Genomic DNA, 20382 nt, shown 5'->3' with positions numbered 1-20382 from the left:
ACAACAAAAGTAGCATATTTGCTGAATTGGCTATTGACCTTCAGTTACTAAATGTGAGATTAGAAAACCGGGCCTGTTAGTTTGTTTACAACGCTCTTCTCTCAGTGCTCACTAGCCTTGCTGTTTTTATCTTTTTGACCATTCTCGACCCCAGAGCTCTTTAAGATAAACTTAAGTTTAAGGTTTTAATCTCAAAGAGCTCTAGGAACGAGAATGCTTTTTGAATTAACCGAATCTAGCCCTCAGGGTTCTTTTACGTCTATTTTCATCCTTGGGACAGCTCTGAAATTTTATTTAGCCGTCTCAATAGCATATCATAGGCATAAGGGAGCCCTGGAGGTAAGCTTGGACTTAGCATGATACTTACGCATTTTACCATGAAAATTAATTACCATGGAATTGCTAAAAAAGCACAGCGCCAGACAAAAAGGAAATTGGCCCGGTGATAAGGCTGTTTTCGATTTTCTTTTAACTGGTTTCTTCCAGTGCAGAGCTTTGTTGTTAGTAACGTTGAGTTGGCAGGGGACTAAAATGAGAATTCGAGGGAAATTTTCCAGACGAGAACTAACATGGTTAATTTTACCAAAAACGAACGATAGGCAACGAAAAAACATCTTTTTAATTTTTCCGTTCAAAAACTCAACGAGATCAACTAAAATTTACGATCCTTTGAACGATGGATTTTATCTAAAGGTACCCGTCAAATGTTAGGTCAGTTAAAACGTTTCTGTGCCTAAGGAAACTTATAAAGTAACTAAGAAATTTGTTCTTCCTGTGTAAGTTGATTTTTCTGGATTATTAAATAATTTGCAGCCAAATCCTTTATTTATATTGGGAACAATTTTGTTTGTTTCCAGATAAACGTAAAGGTAATAACAACAAACACAATCTTTGTCGTGGAAAAGCACACATTTATAATAACATGTGAACCCAGGCTTTCTTTTTCGTTTTGTTTCTGTGTTTTTTTCGTTCGATAGCGGCAAATGTGAACAGAGCTTTAACCCCTACACGGTTGGTCACGCAAATATACAACCCAATGAGAAAAGTGAAAGATAACCTGGGAATGAGGATGCCCCTGCAAACTTTGTTTGCAAATAAACAGCCCCTTAAAAAAGGAATTTCTATTTATAAAAAAAAAGAATTAAAAAGGGATTAGTGTGCTTGAATTAAAATATGCAAAACAACCCATTCTTGTACCCAGAGCTCTTCGATAAGCCTTCAAAGTTTATCTCAAAGAGCTCTGTGGACGAATGTGGATGAAAACAACCAATGAGCTCAAAAAACATTCAAATAAATTATAGCTAAAAATAGAAGTCCATCATTTAACAAGAGATACCGATTTCCGAAACTTGTTTGAGTTAATTAGGTTTCTTATTTCACGACGTCATGGAATGTCGCGCTTTTCATAGTCATATAACTAAAAGATGTCATAGAAATGTGCACGACAAATACTTTGTTTTTCACCTGTCTCTTTTTCTTGCTGTGATGTCAAAGAATCAAAAATGCGGGCAAAACTTTTTAGTTCCCAGGCCTTTTTTTCGACAGTCAAAGTATTAGCAGCCAGAGAGCCAAAAAGAAGAATTTGGTAACGAGATTGAGAGAGATTGATATTTTAAATTCAAAACCTTCTCGATCTTGTCCTTCGAGCTCCTCTTAGGAGGTAAATCTCGAAGGTTTATAAAAGAGTTTCAGAAACGAAAATAAATTACCTTTTTATTTATAGCTTATAATATCTTTTTTGTTTCAATTAATTGTCAAGATGAACTAAATTTCTGCAGACCCAGATAAAGTTTCATTAGTAACTCTTTGTCACAGGTTTTTAGTTTTGTGGATAACATTATAGGCCTACATTTATTTAGTGCCTACGACGAAGACGGAAGTTGATTTTTGCGTCATCGTCGATACAGTATCCTTTTCTGAGGACTCGGCTAAGTGGATCTTTTATGTAGATTGTCCTAATTGAAATGAAAACTATATAGTAAAAGTATTGGTAATGATGTAAACTAATAATTCACTTGATGAGATGCGGCAGTGGGTCTTACCTAATAAGGAACGTGCGATTTTTTCAAAAATAAACCACAAGTCGATTTATGTGGTTTTAAAATATGTACCGCTTTTTTTATTTTTTTGCGTCAAGTTTGTTTTTACTTAGGCTTACATGCATTACCACATATCAATCTCAACCTCGTTTCCAGGAGTTTGGTCTTGTTTTCGATTTCTCAAAACAAATGGAAATATCAATAAATTAATGTCTATATGGCGGACACGTGATTCTTTTGTCGAGTGTTAATGTCTCTCTTTGGAGCAAACTCGTCCCCTCAGGGCTTGTTAGGTTTTTATATTTGGGACGGTCCTAAAGGTCAGTACAGTCATGTGGACGAGTTTTTACTAGAGGGAATTTATGTGAGGGGCTAAAGAGAACAATCTCATAATTAGTTACAATGATGACAAATAAAATATTGCAAAAGAGCAACCTTGTCCCCAGAGCCTTTTTGGTGATCGAGATGATGTTGGTCGCAACGCTGGATTTCTCAGTTATGTCCAAAGTTACTCTTTATGCATTTAAGACTTACAGGAATTCCGTAGCTAAGGTTACTTATTTTCAAGACAGGATTAAACAAAATATATAACATAAAGTGATCAGATACAAACAGGAAACAACTCGCGTAGAGCGAGCTGTTTATAAAAGTGTGTTTTTTCGGCTGCCGTCTCAAAATGTATTTGCCCAAAGGGATACCGAGCCAATGGTAGCTCAAGTAGCTTCAAAATACATGATTGTTCTATTCCAAACTCCAGAGCGAGATGATTCGTAAGGACAGAAGAAAGTTGAAGTAATGCTATTTTTTTCTTCGTTATTAAATTAATTTGCTTTTCTCGTTTTTTTGTTGAGTAGTTAGACCGTAGCTAGCTAGCTGTAGAGCTAGGCAAGCAAGAACAACATTGCTTATTTGATGTATTGATTTGATGTATTAGTTCCTGGCTCTGGCCAGCTCTTATCGTATTTGAGCATAATGATGTTGGCGAGCCAGCTCTACATGTTTGTAACTACAGTTGAACTGAAGAAATTGGCTTTTGTCAGTGACCTACTGTAAATATATGATAAAAAAGGTGAACTCTCAGTGTTATACTATTTACCCCCAGCAGCATATCAAACATATATCTACGACCGATGGCTCCTATGGCTCACTACTCTTCTTACTAAAAACACTTCTCTTCTTTCCTCCAAAATCTTCTCTTCTTTCCTCCAAAATCTTCTCCTCCATTTGAAATAATGCGTGAAAACACTTCTCTTTTGTAAATTAAAAAAATTCCCTAATCCAATTCTGGTTTGCAATATTGATTGAAGAGCTGGATTTTATTAACTCCTGTTTTCAAATAAAATGACATACATTGGCTCCCAGCCATGAAAAAGGTTAAGTGTTCTTTGTATTTAATAGCTCTCCAAAGATTTATATGTGGTGCACCATGTTATTCTTATTATTCTTAATTTTCTATCGTTGGAAACAAAAGGCCTGTTTTTTTCAGCCTAAAATTCTGATATCTATAATATAATACCCATATGCGTCTGTCTGTCACTCAAAATGGTAACCGCAGTAGCGAGACAAACGAATTACGGTGAATAAAGGACAACCCGTGGATTTTTTCATGGGCCACTGACTAGTTGTTATAAAGCACCTTCTTATAAAAGAAAAATCATGTAGCAATTAGGTGGACACTACCATAATTTTCAGGACTCTGGGTAGCTATTTTGTTTTTTATCGTGTCGATTGATAAGTAAAATTAACTACCCTGTTACTAAAAGCTGATTTGATTTATGATATTATTTTAATCATGTACCTGCACAGAAACCTGCTACAATATAAAGCTGTTGGTAAATATTGAACACATGTTAGCCAAGTATACTTCTTAGACGGTTTATGTTTGGCTGTTAGGTAACCCAATTCATCCTCTTTCTAAAACATAAGGAGAACTTTTCATTGTAACCTAGTTTGGTGGTTCAACGATGAGGCTGTTTTTTTCGCAGTCTTTGCCTGGCAATTCTGTGGTACCAAACATAAACTGTCTAGGTCTTGTCAGTTTTGAAGCAGATTATTTGTTGACTGAAAAAAGTTCTTTCAAAAATCACTCCTCAACAAGGGTTATGGTTTGTTTTTAGTTATGGCTGCACTCAAATAAATTAGTGTTAATAGAATAATTTATTTTGTATACAACCATGTGACCTGTCCTTTAAGGTTTGAATGTGCTTGCGAAAATATCAATTTATTTTAAGTCAAATGCTAAAGCCTGCAGATCACACGGAAATCTTAAATAAACAAGTCTTATGTGAGTTGTAAATTGCTCACATAAAATTATTGGCATGTGTATGTGAAATATTACTTGTCACCTGCTACTGTAAACCTAGGCTTAATGTTGTTGGAGTTGCTATGACCAATAAATTATTTTACTTTGAGCAACACTAAAAGGGCAGCAATAGAAAGGTGATGGAAATTTTACTTAAGCATCTAGATTCTCATAACTTTTATTTTGTATGTTATCTATTCATATTCAGATAGATTTGTGGCGCCGTAGATTAGTGGTTATAGCTCTCGTACTCTGTGCGGGAGACCGGGGTTCGATTCCTCTTGACGGCGATTCAACATGGGCGAGTGAATGTTACCATAGCCCTTGGTTAACCCAAGCCATGTGAGGGAAATTGGGAAGATGGCACACTGTGTGGGCCGTTGGATGTTGCCGGGAGTTGTCTAGTAGAGCGCGGGCTCTAATTGGGTCTGCGTAGCTCAAAATGAGCATTAAATACTCTAGGACTCTCCATCTACGCCATGGCCCCTCCTGGAAATAATAGACAGGGTATATCCCTCGATATTTGTGAGGCTAGCCATGTAAAATATGCACATCTATCTATCTATCTAGGCATGTTAAAAATTTTGATTCACGTACATTCAAATTGCATTTTTTGATTGTCAGTGAAGTTGAAAGTTAACTTTAAGTTCTCTTCTTTTGATGCCTCTTTCTTCAAGGAAACAGGCTGATTAGAACAAACAACATTGTAGCATGAATTTTATCCCTTTTTTAAATACTAAAAAACTTATACCAATCCCAAAAATGCGGAGATATTTAACTTTTTTTGTTACTGTATTTTCCGGTATATAATCCGCACATCGTATAACCCACAGCTCAGCTTTTTTAGGGAGTTATAAACTAGATGCTATCAGATAACCCGCACCTTCGTATAACCCGCATAAAATTTCAATCAATGTGTTTTACTAACCCGCACCTTTGCATAACCCGCATCATGTTAAGAAAAAAATTCAGCATATTTTTACTTACCCTAATCATTTTATAAACATGTGCGTGTGTTCTGTTTTTTCATGCTGGAGACAAGTGGGGGACGTTTAAACCCCAAACACGAGAACCGAGTGTCTGAGTGTCAACTTCCTTGTCTCCGACTGCTGAAATAATAATGAATTCAAATTAATTTGATAAGTTGATCTTCTGCTAATGTTGACAGTACTAAATCAGACAATGCTGTTTTCTTTTTATTTGTAGACATTAGTTTCAGCCAATAATAATTCTTGCTCCCTGCGATTGAACAAACAAACAAACAAATAAAAAACCATTCTATCAGGTTATAAACCTAAAGTAAAATCTCTGCTTTTTATGTATTTTAAGTTCTTTTGGCATAAAAATAAACACCATAATAATTATCACGGATTGTCTGTAACAGCGATGTACGGAACGTTCTTTTCTAATGTTTATAGAATTTTGTTTCTATTTATATCTCAGCAATCACAGCGTGCATAATAAAATGAATGGCGGCAATGAGGAGGAGATAGTTGTGTGTGTCTTATTAATTGTATTTTATATTTATTTTTGATATTTTCAGTGGCCATCTGTTGCTCGAAGGTAGCGAAGATAAAAAAAGAAAATAATTATCTATACTTTAACAGGAATTAATAATTAAGTCCTAGGCACTAGGTTGTGAAATACGTGTCAATTAAACCTAAAAATGATACCTGCTATTATGCTCTATTACCAAAAGCAAATCATCTCAATGTGCTTAATGTGATTGCAAAGATATAAATAGATTAGAATTACATTCAACACAAAAGAAAAATGATCTCCAGAATTGTGTTTCAGAGAGAGCTCGTAATAATAGCAATGGCCAGCAATAGGAAGTCAAAGAAAGAAATTTCACTGTGTAAAAAAAATTAAATCACCTAGTTGAAGTAAGATTATGTAGATATAGTATCGCGCATGCAGTTATATTAATGTTTATATTTATCCCGCTGGTACTATTTTTTCTTCATTGAATGTATAAACTTTAAATTTCACAATAAATGACAGAAATTATAAAACTTATCACATAACCCGCACCACAATATAACCCGCACCACCGGTGGAAGACGTAAAAATCAACTTATAACCCGCGGGTTATATACCGGAAAATACGGTATAAGCATAAAAGACAGGAAATCACAAAATTTTATTTATTTTTATTATTCAATAATATTTTACAAGGTAAATTACATCAGTAAATAAAATACTGTTTTTGTACATGACCTCTTTGCAGACCTCTTTCACAAGTGAACGTGCAAGATTTTCTATGCTTACAAGTCAGTTTCTTCTGTATAGTTAGCAAGCAGTACGTTGCCAAAGGTACAATGTATAAGCTTATAAATCCGAAGAGCTTCAACGTCAGTTAGAAGACGCCTTATTTGTTTCAGAATGTGTAATCGTGTGGAAGATTTTTTGCAGTTTGTAACATTGATAACTGCTGACCAATGTTTTACTTCAATTTAATGATTCTGCTTGTTAAGTCTAAATTTTGTATCAAACAGCATGACTTCTGCTTTTCCTTTTTAAGATTTTTATGATTTATAATCAATTCGTTTTCTTTCATCTAAGAAAATTACAGCCAAATCTTGTACTAGAGCACCCTCAATGTTATGGAGGTCATGATAGTGACAATAGATGACGGTATCTTCTGTGCACATTACGATTTCACATATTTTAAACCAAGAAGAAATTTCATTAAAGGCAACAGAAATAAAAGTGGCCCCAAAATTGAGCCTAGGAGTACTCCACAGTAGATTGGTTGAGCATCAGACAACACTCCTTTATAGCATACTGTCATGGATCTATTGAAAAGATAATCTATAAACCATGATTGTTCATTACCAACAATTCTATCTTGTGGTATAGTATTGTTACAGATTTAGCCTTAAATCACATGTACGTCAAAGAGTTTGTGAGAAATTTTTATAATACTAAATAATAAAAAAATTGAATTTTAGATTTGTCTTTAAAGAATTATACATTTTACAGTCTGCTATATTAATAATTCCGTTTTTAAAAGTTTTTTTTGTACCAACCTGAAATGTCTGAAAATGTGAGGAATGTCTGGAATTTTAGCGGAAAATTATTGAACATGTAAGGAAAATACAAAATAAATATGTGGACACCCTAATTTAGCATGGATAAAACAAAGAGGCTAATTTTAGTTTTGCTATGTAATTTTTTCCAATGCTCTCCATTTTGTTAAAATTGAATTAATAATTAATTTGGTTTAGGGCTTATTTTGTACACTTTTTAAAGCCACTTAATTTTTGGGCTCAGGCTTTAGACGCTGAGGGTAAAGAGCTTTTTGGTTGTCTGCTTAACACTTATTTTACATACACAGTGTTATCGTTAAAAAAATGTTTAAATTTGTGTTATTGGTTCAATATGGTGTGACTTAACACACAAAAAAATTCTTTAAGGCTCACAATTGCTTTTTACGTAAGTATATACATGCTTGCTTCTGAGAAGGCCTTAGTCCAACTAGGAATGTTGCTAAATGGGAAAAAGTGTTCAGAGGATGGATGCTATGGCTGAAGCAAGTTGAGCAAGTTGATCAATTTTTGATCCCATTTCAATTTAGTAACTAGAGTTGCTTATAAAAATGCATAATTGGAGAAATATCACCCTGTAAACCTTTCCATTATAAATATTTTTCTTATTATAGAAGTATGAAAAAATTATTCAAATGAAGTTAGTAAGTAAAGATGAAAAGCTGCCTATTTCTGTTGATAAACTCATTGCTACAAACAGCTGCCAATACAATCACTTTTCATGTACCGGAAGAACAACCAGCTCACACAAAAGCTGGCAAACTACAAAAAAACCCTAATTCACATGTTACTTTACTTTTGCACGAGAAAGATTTTTCTGTAGACAAAACATCCGGGATAATCTATACAAAAAAAGTATTTGATCGAGAGAAGCTAAGTAGGAATGAAAGAAGGAATGGTATTAGACTTATATTTGATGTGGATGGTCAAACAGTCAAAGCTATAGTTAATATTACAGACATAAACGATAACATACCCTATTTTCAGAAATTGGTTTCATGCTTTACAATAAGTGAGGATGTACCTATAAACCACTCCATAAAAATTGAAGAAGCAGTTGATAAAGACATTGGTACCAATGCAATAACTTTATATCGTATAATTTCTGGAGATAAATTCAATAACTTTAAACTTGTCAAAAATAGAAATGGATTGTACCTTCAAATCATAAAGAACTTAGATCGTGAGCAACAGGCAGAGAATATACTATTAAACATAACAGCGTGTGATAAATTGAGTAACCTTTGCAATTTTGGTTTCATTAATATAACAATTGCTGATGTAAATGACAATAAGCCAACATTTTCAAAAAATACCTACAATGCCGATGTTTATGAAAATACTACCATTGGTGCTACAATCCTTTTTGTCCACGCCTCAGATGCTGATAAAGGTTCTAACGCAAACATTATATACACCATTCAGCCACAGCATACACACTTTACTATAAACTCTCACTCAGGAGCAGTGATTTTGCAACAGTCTCTTGATTACGAATACCGTAGACGTTATACAATCATTGTAGTTGCTGCTAATGTCCACCCACCTGTGTACAAAACCACAGCCACTGTTGTAGTCACTGTTTTAGACTGTAATGATAATGCTCCAGACATCAGTTTTACGTATAGTTTATCTGGCGTGTATAATGTTATGGAAAACGAAAAGATCGGTACCAAGGTTGGAACTGTTGTTGTTTCTGATAAGGATGCCGATTTGCAGAGTAGCCAAGTAACTTTAAGTCTTACAAATACAGATCAAGCATTCAAGCTTGAACAAGACTTGTCAAAACAAGGTGTCTATAGCCTCTGTGTAAACAAAGGTATTGATCGTGAGAAAACTCAAAGATACTTTGTAAACCTCACAGCAATTGACAATGGAAGTCCCTCATTATTAACTATTCGCCAAGTAATTTTAAACGTAGGGGATGTTAATGACAATGCTCCAACCTTTCCACAGAAATTGTATAAAGCGTCAGTAAATGATTCGACACCCGTTGGATCCATTATATTAACTGTTTTAGCATCAGATTTAGATATTGGACCCAACAGAAAATTAACCTATGAAATAAAAAACGATTCAAGTAATGGTTTTCTTTCCATAAATAAAACAACAGGAAATATTTATATAAGAAGGCCTCTTGATCCAAAAGCAATGCAGACAATTCGGTTAGATATATCTGCAAGAGATCATGGTTCACCTGTCTTAGTTGGAAACACATCTGTGGCTGTTACTTTGATCGATTCAAACGACAACGATCCTTATTTTGATCCATACATTATGAATTTTAATGTATCTGAAAATAACAAAAGAGACATTTTAATTGGTGAGTTGTTTAATTTACAACTCTTGTTTTACTGTTTTCTACTATTTATATGTTATTCATAAATAAGAAGGAACTAATGCTTGACCTGTCTCTAATACTTGATTTACATCTTGCTATTCAGTGACCCACGCCCAAAAAGTGTGCTTTTTATAAATTAACTAGATTCTGAAGTTTCTCCATTATTTTTTACTCATTAGAATTCTGAATATATTTTTTGGTTAGCTAATGATGGTATCTTAATGTAATGCGTTAAAGCTGCAATGGAAATATAATATGAAGACAATGACCAATGTATGTATATAAACACATTTTACTTTACAGCTTGTTTTTATTAAATTTACATTTTTGTTTTTAAGGAAAAGTCAGTGCAAGCGATCGTGACATCGTCGGTTCATCTGAGATAGTTTACAAGTTAAACGACACGTCATTTTACATTGTTCCAACTACTGGCGTCATCAGTGCTCGTCGTGTATTCGATCGCGAAAAGAAGGCGTATTATTATTTGACGGTGACGGCGACAGACGGTGGTGGTCGGCAAGGCAACGGTTTAGTAGTCATACGTATTGTTGACGTCAACGATTGCTCTCCGAAATTTGAGAAGACATTCTTGAATTTGTCCATACATGAAAACTTTCCCATCAATAACGTGGTGGCATACGTGAAGGCTGTTGACGAAGACGAAGGGAGCAACGCACGTTTGATATATTCAGCTAGATTCCAAGAAGACGTCTTTGCAATCAATCGAACCTCCGGCGGTGTTATTTTAAAACAATCGTTACTCAAACTAACTCAACGGAAGTATAACTTTCAAGTAGAGGTGGAGGACGCGTTTGGTTTAAAAGGCCAAAACGTGGCGCGGGTGCTGTTAAATGTTTTACCGAAAAACACTAAAGCGCCAATCTTTCAGCAGAAGTCATATCATTTCGCTCTCTCCGAGAACAACAAGAAGCATAAAATAATTGGAAAAGTTAGTGCAAACAGACCTGTCTCAGGGAGTACAGCCTTTATTAAATATCTTATAATTGATGGCAACACTTATAACCCCTTCAGTATCAACAAAAATGGCGAAGTCTCTGCCAATCAAGTGTTGGATTACGAGCGCAGACACATATACACGTTGCGAATACAGGCTGTTGATCTTTTAGATCGTACTTTGACTTCGATCGCCATTGTTCGTATCTCTGTTAGAGACGAAAATGATAACAAGCCAATATTTATCTCCACAAAAAAGCGCATCGATGTTGAAGAAGGTGTCTCTATCGGTCACATACTGTATGTATGCAAAGCTTACGATAGAGATCAAGGAGATACAAACCGCATTGTTTATAGCATTTTCAACACGACTGGACCATTTAAAATCAATAACATCACAGGTGAGGTTACTACCACTGGTTCATTGGATTACGAAGCTGTACAATCCTACTGGATGGTTTTGCAAGCTGCCGACGGAGGTACTCCTGTGTTGGTGTCGCACATTAAACTAGAAGTGCGTGTTATGGATATTAACGACAACCCTCCAATATTCGATAAAGCGTCGTACGTGATTCATGTGAAGGAGAGCTTAAAGGTTGGTACAGTCATAACAACATTAAACGCTTCCGATCCAGATTCTGGTAAAAACGGGACGTTTCACTTTATTTTGTCACCGTCGTTGGACGCTAAAACATTCTTTTGCGACAAAGACGGTGTGTTGTCATTGAAAGAGGCAGTCGATCGCGAACGCAAAGATACCTATGACATTAACTTTGCTGTGCAAGACGAAGGAGTCCCACCGCAACGAAGTGAAGCCACCATGAAGATCGTCATCGATGACGTCAATGACGAAATTCCGCAATTTGAAAAGTCTTCTTACTTCTTCGAACTGCGTGAAGAGCTACCTGCTGGCACTGAAGTTGGACAAGTCATCGCACACGACGACGACATAGGTGATAATGGCCAATTTACATACTCCATGCTCAATGATAATGGTTTGTTTAAAATAACTACTCGAAAAGGAACAACTGCGAAAGAAAATTCTGTATGTGTGATAACATCCAGCAGGCCTTTCGACAGTGAGACAGATCAAAACAGTTTTACAGTCACTATTGTAGCAAAAGACCGTGGGCATCCGGCAAATGAAAACCAAGTTGTCGTTCAGATCGAAATTAAAAACATCAATGATCATCGGCCAAAGTTCTCTCAAGGTCTTCCCTACCTCTCTTGCCTGGTAGAGGGGACTAATAAGAATGCTTTTGTTACGAAAGTTGGTGCAGCAGACCTTGATGCTGTTCAGTTGCCTTTAAAGTATTCCCTTGTGGCGTTGGTTGACGAGGATAAAGCCGGTCTAAGTTTATTTCGTATAAATCCGACTAATGGAAGCGTGTATACGAAGACCAAAATCCTGCCCAATCATAAACGGATATATGAAGTTACGGTTTCTGTAATGGAGATAGGAACGGATAGCCCCATGTTTAACTACCAGAAGTTGGTTGTATTTGTTGTACCTTATAAAAGTCGAACAATTTTTAACGAAAACTGTGTTCAAGCGGCAGTAAAAGAATCCCGTCGGCCTAAACATGGATCCATCACTACAGCATTTCCTTACGACAGCTCGTACGTGATTGGAAGTTACAAAATCGAACAAGCAACCAACCCTAATCGACAGTTCTCTGTGCTCAAAACGACTGGATTGATCATGCTCGACTTAGATCTAGATCGTGGAATAAGGAGTTATTACCAATTAAAAGTTACAGCTGAAGGGAAAAAAAACGGAAAGACTCACAAGGATTACATCATTGTAAATATATTCGTCATTCCAACTAATCACGATGCTCCTTCTTATCCAAATAATCCGGAAAGATTCGCCATTAGCGAAGACTCTAAGCCTAGTACAGTGTTTACCACTTTAAAACTAGCTACAGATAACGATGATGGTATGGAGGGCACGTTTATGTACTCCATTGCAGAAGCTTCCCCAGCTGATGCCCCTATCAAAATAACCCCAATAAAAAGGGAAATTATATTTACAGAATCGATTGATCGGGAGCAAATTGAACAGTTTGTGTTAAAAGTCCGCATAACGGATTTAGCTTTAGACGTAGCTGCTAGACATTCACAGACGTTTACGATATACTTAGTTGTAAAGGACGTGAACGACAACAGGCCTGTGTTTGTGTCGTCTAACCAATCAAAAGTGATGGAAGACGCCGCTGTTGGCACTTTTGTAACAACTATTAAAGCCGAAGATCCCGATAGAGGATCTACTAAAACTTCAATCTTATACGAGATCTTGTCAGGAAATGAAGATCAAACATTTTGGCTTAATTCTTTCCAGGGACATTTAAAAACGCAAAAAAACTTGGATATTTATCGCCGAAAACAATACAAGCTTGTAATCGTCGCGAAAGAATATCGAGATCCAGCCTCGGCAAAGAAAATCCCTTCTTTAAACGCCACCGTCGATGTTATTATTGACGTGGTGGACGTTAATAATAATATACCGCAATTCACGAAGAAGGAGTACGTAGTAAACGTGATGGAGAACAAACCGGCTGGTTCATTTGTTATGCAGTTAAATTCTACAGATGCGGATATAAACCCGGAATATAAAAAACCTTACTACGAGCTTCTTGTTGGTTACGAGCTTTTCGACATTGATACAAACACAGGTGTTCTCACAACAAAAATAACTTTTGATCGAGAAACTGTTCCATCGTATAACCTGACAGCGTCTGTTTCAAATTTTGCATCGAACGACAAAACAACTTGCCTGATAGTCATAAATGTCGAAGACGAAAATGATCATGCGCCGATATTCGTGCCAGATGGTAGTATAATGTTGCATGTTCTCGAGAATTCCAAGCCAACATTTCTTCATAAATTTCTCGTCAAGGACAACGACATCGGCACGAACGCCGAAGTGGAATACGCCATTTCAAAGTTTCACGGAGATGATGCGTTTCACCTGGACAGTAAAACCGGAAAGCTGTCTGTTCTCAGAAGACTTGATCGTGAAGCGATCGATAAATACGAATTTCTAGTTGAAGTTCATAACACAAGCCCGCCAAAGCAAAGGGCGCAACAAAATGTGACCGTCATAGTTGATGATGTTAACGACGAGAAGCCAGTGTTTCAACAAAAATCATACATAAAAAATATGAGGGAAAACAAAGTTGCGAATGTGTCTGTTGTTCAAGTGAAGGCGATTGACAAAGACAGTGGCACAAATGCAAACATACGCTACACGTTACTCGGAGACGGGGATGGGTATTTTTCCGTGAACCCACATACCGGAGAAGTTTTCTTGCTGAAAGAATTAGATTACGAGAAGACAAAATTATATCACTTGAAAGTTAAAGCAACCGGTCCCGAAAATAAATTTTCTGATATGGCTAATGTTACTGTACGAGTGATAGACCAAAATGATAACAGTCCTGTTTTTGAAAGTGGTGTTTATGCAGTAACCGTGTCGAACATTGCTATGACACCCGTTGTCAAAGTAACTGCAACAGACGCCGATGAAGACGGTAGGCAAAAGGTGACTTACTATATCGACCCACCGAGTCGAGAATTCGCGATTAACAAACGAACGGGTGCGATTCGAATTATCAATCCAACTCTAACACAAGGGCAATATCGCTTACATGTCAAGGCGCAAGATGTTGGTTTTAGCCAGCACAAAACGTTTGTTCCCGTTTTCATTACCATTGGCAACCCGAATAAAACGGTTTTGTCATTTTTGAATAAATCGGTCGTGTTCAGTTTGCAAGAAAACCCAGCACCAAATACTCAGCTTGGTCGCATAGTGGCTGTAAGCACTTTAAATAAATCGATATGGTATCAAATAGTTAAGGGAAGTAACCCAGGACATGCATTCGCGATTACCAGCACAGGCGAACTCTACGTCAATAACAGTGCAGCCGTGGACTATGAAACAAACCCTGGCTTTTTTTTAGGTGTGCTCGCAACCACGCGTGATGGTCCCAGTTCGATCAGTTCTTTTTTAAATGTCCTTATCAACTTAACCGACGTCAACGATAATTTTCCAAGCATTCACCCGAAAGAGTCGGAATTTGATTATCCCGAAACGAACGAAAAAGACTTGCAAGGGACTATGATGGCTAAATTTATTATAAGTGACAACGATAAATTGGATAAATACAAGCTGAAACTTGAAATCATTAGCGGTAATGATAACAAAGTGTTTGCTATCAGGCATAATTATTTAGTGCTTATGAAGAATATCGACTATGAACAACAAAAGAAATATCACTTGGTGGTTCGAGTTACGGATACAGCCAATCACTGGGACGACAGCAAAATCACAATTATTGTGCAAGACCAAAACGACAATCCGCCTGTTTTGCCTAAATTGAAACCAATTCACGTGAGTGAGGCCTCTCCAGTGGGAACAGTCATTACAACAATCACGGCTGTCGATGTCGATACAATAAAAAGCGAAATTAAGTACAGCTTAGAGTGCCTGCGTTGCCATTCTGTGTTTAATATTGACAGTCAACTTGGCACGCTGACTTTAAGCGAAAGACTTGATTATGAACGACAAACTCGGTATGTATTGAACATCTCTGCGTTTGACACCGTTCACAGGTCGTACACTGAGCTGAGAATTAAAGTCGACGATTCGAACGATAACAGTCCCCAATTTAATCGAGCGGAATACTCCGTCAACGTGACGAACTTCTTGAAAATGCACACGTATATTACTAAAGTAACGGCTACCGATTTAGATAGCACCTGGTACGGACACGTGCAATATAAGGTCGACCCCCCAAAGGATGCGTTTACCATCGAACAGGAGACTGGAATCATATTCACAAATAAGGACTTCACGTTTCCTTCTGAAGTGAAAACGTTCAAGCTGGGCGTTTTAGCTTACGATTTTTTGGGAAGAAATGGTAGTAAAAGCTCCACGGCTACCGTATTATTAACAATCTCCGGTAAAAAGGCTATCAATCTTGTCTTCGGAAGAAGTGTGTATTACCTGACAATTTCGGAGGGCGCAACAATCGGTTCCCATGTTGACAAGGTACTTGCGACTCCCTCTGATGTTTACCAACCCATACAGTATCGCATATTAGATAAAGGTAATGATGGCGATGCGTTTAGCATTGGTGTGTACTCGGGAGAAATCAAAGTTAACAACCCGTTAGACAGAGAAAAGAAAGATGGTTATACTCTAGAGATCATTGCGACAGCCCACGATTTAAATATATCTGGCAAATGCGTTGCGAGAATAAAGATTGAAGATGCTAACGATAATTCGCCATATTTTTTGAAGAATTCGTATAATATCTCTGTAAAGGAAGACGTAAATATTGGTTCGTCGTTGATTCAGTTGACGGCGTATGATTCCGACGATCCGACGACTGGCAACGCGAAAATTAAATACGAAATTCACTCAGGACAGGATTTATTCGGTTGGTTGAGCATAGACCCGGACACTGGTTGGGTGAGTACTGCAAAAGAACTGGACCGTGAAACCACTTCGCAAATCAAACTGACTATTAAAGCGGCTGACCGGGAAGGTAATTTTTCTTATTATTTCTTTCTTCCCCTAACGGAAGAATGCTGTTCGAAATTTGAAATGTTTTATTAAGGTGTCCAGTCAATATGACTGAGATTCAGTTTGTTTGTTTTTCTTGTAAAGAAATTATAATGATTTTCCAGATCAAAATTGAAGAAGCATATAATTTCATTCATTAATATGGTAAGAAGATCAAACAAAAGAGGTTATTAAAACCTTAGAATGACTAAAAATATTTTACTTTCAATTTTTCTTTCATAGGATTAGGACGAAAAACGTTCGTTAGTTTAAACGTAACAGTTCTTGACGTTAATGACGAAACACCGCAATTTAAAGTTCAAGTTCAAGTTCCTTTGAAAATCAAAGAAAATTTACCTCCCAATAGCATGGCTTTAAAAGTAAATGCAGTAGATAAAGACGAAGGCTCGAATGGTTTGGTGAGTAATTTTTGTCTGTCTGCAGATGGCACGTCTAAATGTGTGTGACAGGACAGGATGTCTACTGTGTCAAGAATTGTCAGCAATTTTAATAATATAGGTAATTTGTCAATAAAATGCCAGGAAAATTTGGTCTTTATGAAGTGTCCTAAACAGTTGGCTAGTTCATCATAACTATAGGAAAAAGAAGGGGTGAAAAACCCCCAAAATGTCATTGTTTTAAGGTAAAAATGTCATCATGGTTTTAAGCTAAAAATGTCAGGAATGTTAGAAATATCAGAAAAATCGAGGTCAACTTTTGAGCGGACAACCTCTGTTCGGTCATTATGCATAATAACCTTAACGTTAACTCTTACACATATTATCCGGAAAATATGATCATATACCCCGTAACACAGATACCACTACTGGGTTGGTGTGGCCAATGGGTGTGGCATACACATTTAGATCTTTGTTCAGTATGATTTGTTAAGTTAATTTCAACAACTGCTTTAATGTTACTAATTTTTGCGGGTAGACATTTTCGCGAATTATATTTTACCGGTATTAATTTTCGCGAATGACGTAAAAACGTTACCAAATATTTTTTGACAAAAGATTCTCACAAGTACGTTTATGATCCCTTGTGAGGATTATCTTCGCGTTCCATTTATTTTGTGTGTGCAATCACGTTTTTTTAGCTACAAAAAAGCGCGAAAATAAATACCCGCGAAAAATCTGTCATTCAAAACCGGTTTTCATTTAAGGGTGACAAAATCTTCTTTACAGGTCAATTATCGCATTATCAACGGGACAGGTGTGAGTAAATTCCACATGAAAGATGCTACCAGTGGCTGGGTGTACACAACCAAGTCGTTGGATTACGAACAGGTCCGTGTGTACAGTCTGAGTGTGCTAGCCATCGATAACGGCAAACCGCCCAGATCTGCAAGCTTCGAATATCAAATTACTGTGGAAGACGTAAACGAATATCAACCGGAATTTTTAAAACAGACGTACGAGTTCAAAATTCCTGCTAGCCTAAAAGTTGGTAGCGAAATAGGAAGGGTAAGAATCTATTTCTCTTACAATCTTACCGAAAATGCTCGATTACCCAGGGCGATTACTTTAAGTGACGCCTGTGAAATTGAATTCACGTCTTTTTTTCTTACCACCAGAATTCTGCTGACTTAAAATGTTTTTAAAAAACATTTAGGTGAATGCGACAGATAAGGACGGTGGCACGGCTGGGATAGTACGCTATTTGATATTCCCGATAAATATCGAAGAGTTCTCTGTTAATCAAACGAGCGGTGTAATTGTTGTTATGCAAGACCTTCGCCGAAATAGAGAATCCAAGAGAAATAGACGAAGTGTTGGCGACCAACCTCTTTCGTTTAAAGTGCTTGCAGATAACGGTCCTAACACGACCGCGAGTAGTACAGAGATAACGGTTGCTGTTAATTTTACATGTCCAGGATGTGCTCGTATAACTACCGAAATTATACATGCACCTAAGTCCGCAACCATATCCACCCTGGTGATAGTGGCATCAGTGTCTGTGTTCGTATTAGTGTTGTTTCTATTGTGTGTCGTGGTTTATTGCCGTCGCAAGAGAACTTGTCTACAACAAACTAACCAAAGTCCATTTTGCAAGCCGAAAAAAGACAATTTGGGACCTAGCTCATCGGTGGAACGCGAACTTTTGCACAGTAACGCCTCGTCTTTCGATCCTTTACAACCTCCCTTTTTTTCAAGCTACAACAACAAGCCAGAAACCCAGACCTCTTCTGATACAGGAGGTCTTGTTCCAGAGAGTGGCAATACGGTAAGATCTGTGTCAGCTACCGATAAAGCAAGCACATATTCTTTCGGTATTTATCATGAACAAGCTATTCCAGAATCGGAAATCCGACCATTTTCGGATACATTGTCCAGCATGAGCCTAAAAGATCTCGAGCAAGATAGCGTATTTGCTTATCCATCGACGAAAATTAAAAAAAAGCCAACCAGAAGCTGCGTGTCTAGATCTACCCAGCAAAGCAGCTTGTACAGCATCAGTTCTAGCACGGCAGTAACTTCTTTTACACGCCCGCCTGCTCAAAAGCAATCTAAAATCACCGAGCGTGCTAGTAGTCACGAAAGCTTGAAGGATTTCCGAGAAGAAGGAGGTGGTGAAGCCGCGAGTGGAATCGATGTTGGGAATCTCCTTTATGTCAAGTTAGCAGAAGTAGACGCTGAGGAGCAAGATGCTGTCATGGATGGAGTGAGACCATTCCAAGAGGAAGGAGTGTTATCTCACGGCGATTCTCTGAGCACGATTATTGGTAGTGAAGATGACCTTCGAGGGAACTATGATTATAAGTATATGAATAACTGGGGACCACAATTTAATCCGGTGAATTCTGTTTTCTCGGAGATAGGTAGAACTAACAAACTCGCAACACATTCGATACCAGAACACAGCGTATTGAATACTACTGATAATCGCTATAATAACTGTACAAGAGATCAAAATATACCAAATCATCCGGATGAAATCCCGTTGCAAGTACTAAAATCCGGACGAACAAGCATGCTGTCGTCTGTTCCATCATTACCGCGTACACCACAAGAAATCCCGTCAGCTTATACGTCCGGTGCACTATCGCCGAACTTTACTCCGGCACTTACGCCGCTTGTATTTCGTTCACCGTCGGTTTCCTCGGTCGGTACGCAAGAAAATTACGGATCCCACTCACCCGGTGCGGGTGGGTTTAAAATCGGACTAACTTCTCCATTGCACAGGACAGAAAGCATGATTACGTTATCCGATATTGATGTTTCGGACGAAGAAGTGTAACTGTTCTCGTACTGGTTCATTGTTTGCTTTCTTGTAACAAGAAAGTTTTATGCTGCACATCAAAAGATTTCCTTCGAAAAAAGGAGGACATGTATATTTTTTATTTTTAACACGGATGTGATCAGTTAAATAGCTGCTTGGAATTCAATATTTGAACGAAATTTATCAGTTAGTCTGTAAATAATTTGTTTGCTGTAACGCGACAAAGCCTGATAAAATCTCGCCTGAAGTTTGTAACAAAATAAAGTCCCAGTTACCTACTTTCCCACCTGAAAGAATGGCCCTCCCTCCTTGCGTTATTTTTTCTACCTCGCGTTCCAGCAAACGAATACCTTAGGGTGAAAAAAAGGGGCGAGAATAAAATATTACGGAACCAATCATTGCCTTTACGCTACCTTGAAGTAAACCTCAGATAATCTCATACAACATAAATGTCCTAGATTTCTGTGCTCTATATGTTGCGACCTTTTCTGCTTACAACAAAAGTACGTTTTGCGAAGTTTTATCAGCAACGAAGTTTTCCAAACAATTAGAAAAACCTTTATTATTCGGTCATTATAATCGTTAACAGTGTTAGCATGTCGAAAACATCGACTTTGCTCATTCTTTTTCGAAACAAAAATCTTAACATTGCACAAAAATTGTTAAAAATCAAATCACTTAATTGAATACCTATTGCGTTTTTATTTTTTTTTTTATTTTTATAAATATTTATCAAGTGAACTATTTAAATCACCTTCGAAATTCAAGAAAGAGAATTTATTTTCTTGGTAATTTTTTTAATGGTTTTTATCATTAGTTTTAACTTATACATTAATATGATTATTTCGTAAAAAACATGTCATGTAAATATATCCTTTCAATAAAACTGCTTATCATTTCTGCTT

The 20382-nt window shown here is 37.0% G+C and overlaps 1 protein-coding gene across 1 annotated transcript; it reads left to right on the top strand.

Annotated features, from left to right (window-relative positions):
• The first annotated feature begins 2495 nt into the window (after positions 1-2495).
• LOC130653861 (protocadherin Fat 4-like) lies at positions 2496-20354 on the top strand. Its single transcript, XM_057456360.1, has 6 exons — positions 2496-2831; positions 8006-9714; positions 10071-16238; positions 16499-16674; positions 17443-17721; positions 17870-20354. Exons 2-6 carry the CDS (start codon positions 8046-8048, stop codon positions 19493-19495), a joined length of 9918 nt encoding a protein of 3305 aa, XP_057312343.1. The 5' UTR covers positions 2496-2831; positions 8006-8045; the 3' UTR covers positions 19496-20354.
• Positions 20355-20382: the final 28 nt, after the last annotated feature.

The sequence above is a fragment of the Hydractinia symbiolongicarpus genome, chromosome 8 (assembly GCF_029227915.1).
Source record: "Hydractinia symbiolongicarpus strain clone_291-10 chromosome 8, HSymV2.1, whole genome shotgun sequence".
NCBI classification, from domain to species: domain Eukaryota; kingdom Metazoa; phylum Cnidaria; class Hydrozoa; order Anthoathecata; family Hydractiniidae; genus Hydractinia; species Hydractinia symbiolongicarpus.
Note: the sequence above shows the minus strand (reverse complement) of the source record. Positions and strands in the feature narration are given on the sequence as shown.